The sequence below is a fragment of the Alligator sinensis genome, unplaced genomic scaffold (genome assembly GCF_000455745.1).
Source record: "Alligator sinensis unplaced genomic scaffold, ASM45574v1 scaffold1302_1, whole genome shotgun sequence".
In the NCBI taxonomy this organism is placed as follows: domain Eukaryota; kingdom Metazoa; phylum Chordata; order Crocodylia; family Alligatoridae; genus Alligator; species Alligator sinensis.
In genome coordinates, this window is record NW_005842612.1 from 630,684 (window position 1) to 632,468 (window position 1,785).

General features: G+C 68.6%; 1 protein-coding gene across 1 annotated transcript in view; it reads right to left on the minus strand.

Annotated features, from left to right (window-relative positions):
- Positions 1-16: 16 nt before the first annotated feature.
- WDR74 (WD repeat domain 74) overlaps positions 17-1,785 on the minus strand; it is a 3,882-nt gene continuing 2,113 nt past the window's right edge. The window contains exons 6-11 of the mRNA XM_006033171.3: positions 1,573-1,674; positions 1,295-1,395; positions 1,122-1,177; positions 862-1,004; positions 696-752; positions 17-486 (exon numbers count right to left, since the gene is read on the minus strand). Of these exons, the coding sequence (XP_006033233.1) occupies positions 304-486; positions 696-752; positions 862-1,004; positions 1,122-1,177; positions 1,295-1,395; positions 1,573-1,674 (642 nt within the window). The 3' untranslated portion in view covers positions 17-303. The remainder of the gene's footprint in view (positions 487-695; positions 753-861; positions 1,005-1,121; positions 1,178-1,294; positions 1,396-1,572; positions 1,675-1,785) is intronic.

The following is a 1,785-nucleotide window of genomic DNA, read 5'->3' on the forward strand; positions in this document are numbered from 1 at the left end:
GCTGAGGGGGTCCTGGCCTCCGCCGCGGGGGGGCGCTGCGGATGGGACTGAGGGCAGCCCATGGGTCCGCGGTGCCCGGAGCCCCCGCTAGGGTTGGCCTCGCCCCCGGGGCTTTGTGACGTCACGGGGGTGCCCCAGGGGAAGCCCGGACCCGCCCCCCCAAACAGCCCCAGGACACAGGGCAGAGGCTCAGCTCCTTTACCTCGCTCTGCTGCACCGCCCAAAAAAAGGGGCCGCCCCCCCCCCCGCACGGGGGCCCCTGCCCCAGCCCAGTCCGTCATCCCCCGCAGGGGCAGCCCCCCCTCAGGGCCCCGCCCCGGCTCTCTTCTGCTTCTTCAGGGCCCTGGCGCCTGGCCGGGGCGCCCCCGGGCCTGGGTCCGCAGCACGTTTGGGGGCAGGGTGGACGCGCACAGTCTCCATGTGGGCCCAGAGCTCGTCCTCTTCCTCCTTGACTTCTTCCGCCTTGGCTGGGTCGGGGTCTTCGTCCTAGGGGAGCAAGGAAAGGGGGTATGGACATCAGGGTCGGGGTCTTTGTCCCTGCGGGGACTGATAGTCTCCATCCCAGAAGCAGTAAGGGTCCCCAGCCCCCCCTCACCTCAGATGCCCCCTCCCCGCTCCCCATCCAGGACCCACTCTACCCGCCGTCCTGTCCCTGGGACCCTCCCCCCGACCAGCCCCTGCCCTCCTCCACTCACCTCCCAAGCCTCCAGGCTGGTCAGCAGCAGACAATTCAGCCGAGACTTCAAGTAAACCTGCAGCCAAGGGGGCACCAAGTGAGGAAGGAGCAAACAGCGCTGGGGGGCCATAGGGCAGATGCCAGCTGGGGGGCTTCGGGAGGGTGCTGGGGGGGTCCCAGCTCACCTTGTGCTGCAGGCGTTTGTCGTCCAGGCCGTGCAGGCGTAAGAAGCGGTCGAGGCCACAGGAGGCGACAAGGGGCCGGGTCGGGTGGCACTGGACCCCGCGCACAGCCCCCGCGAAGCCCTTCAGGCACTTGAGTAGCCGCCCTGGCGGAAGGGGGGAGGCGGGCAAGGGTGGGCGAGCAGCCCTGAGACCCCCAGGGAGCAAAGCCTGGGAGATACCCCCACAGCCCTGACAGCACCCGCAGCCCCACCAGGGCTCACCTTGTCGCAGATCAATGACGGCCACGTCCCCGCGGGCACTGCCCACCACCACCGAGCTGCAGGGAGATGAGGCGTGAGCAAGGGGCCGCCTAACCCCGCTGCTCTCACCCCCAGCCCCCACCCCTCTCCTGGAGCAGGGGAGAACTCAGGTGTCTGGGGGCCCAGGCACTCACTTGGCCCCGGGGGCAAGGGAGAGGGCAGTGAGCGGGTGTTCTCCATGTGTCACCTCCAGCACAGGGCGCCGCTGTGGGGAGCTGGGGTCGTAGACACGCACCTAGGAGGGAGAGTAGGGGTCAGGGTGCCCTCCCCACATGGTCAGCTGCCCAGGCAGGAGGTGGGGGATGGACCACAGAGTTCCTCTTATTAAAAGTAACACCCCGCCCCCAAACCTGTCCCTACAACCCCCACTCCTTCCACAACCCCGATTTCCCTCCCACCACCCTGCTCCCACCTGGCGGTGCCCAGTGCAGGTGACGATCTTCTCAGAGCCAGGCAGGAACTGGAGGTCGCGGTCCCAGACGGGCACCCTCAGGTTCAACCAGTCGTGCCGCACCTTCCGGGGGGAAAGGAGGGGTGAGCCTGGCGGGGAGGGGAGTACACGTGGGTGATGCCACAGAGCCAGACAGGAGCCATGAGGAAGGGGCAGGGGTGGGGGGCTGAGGAT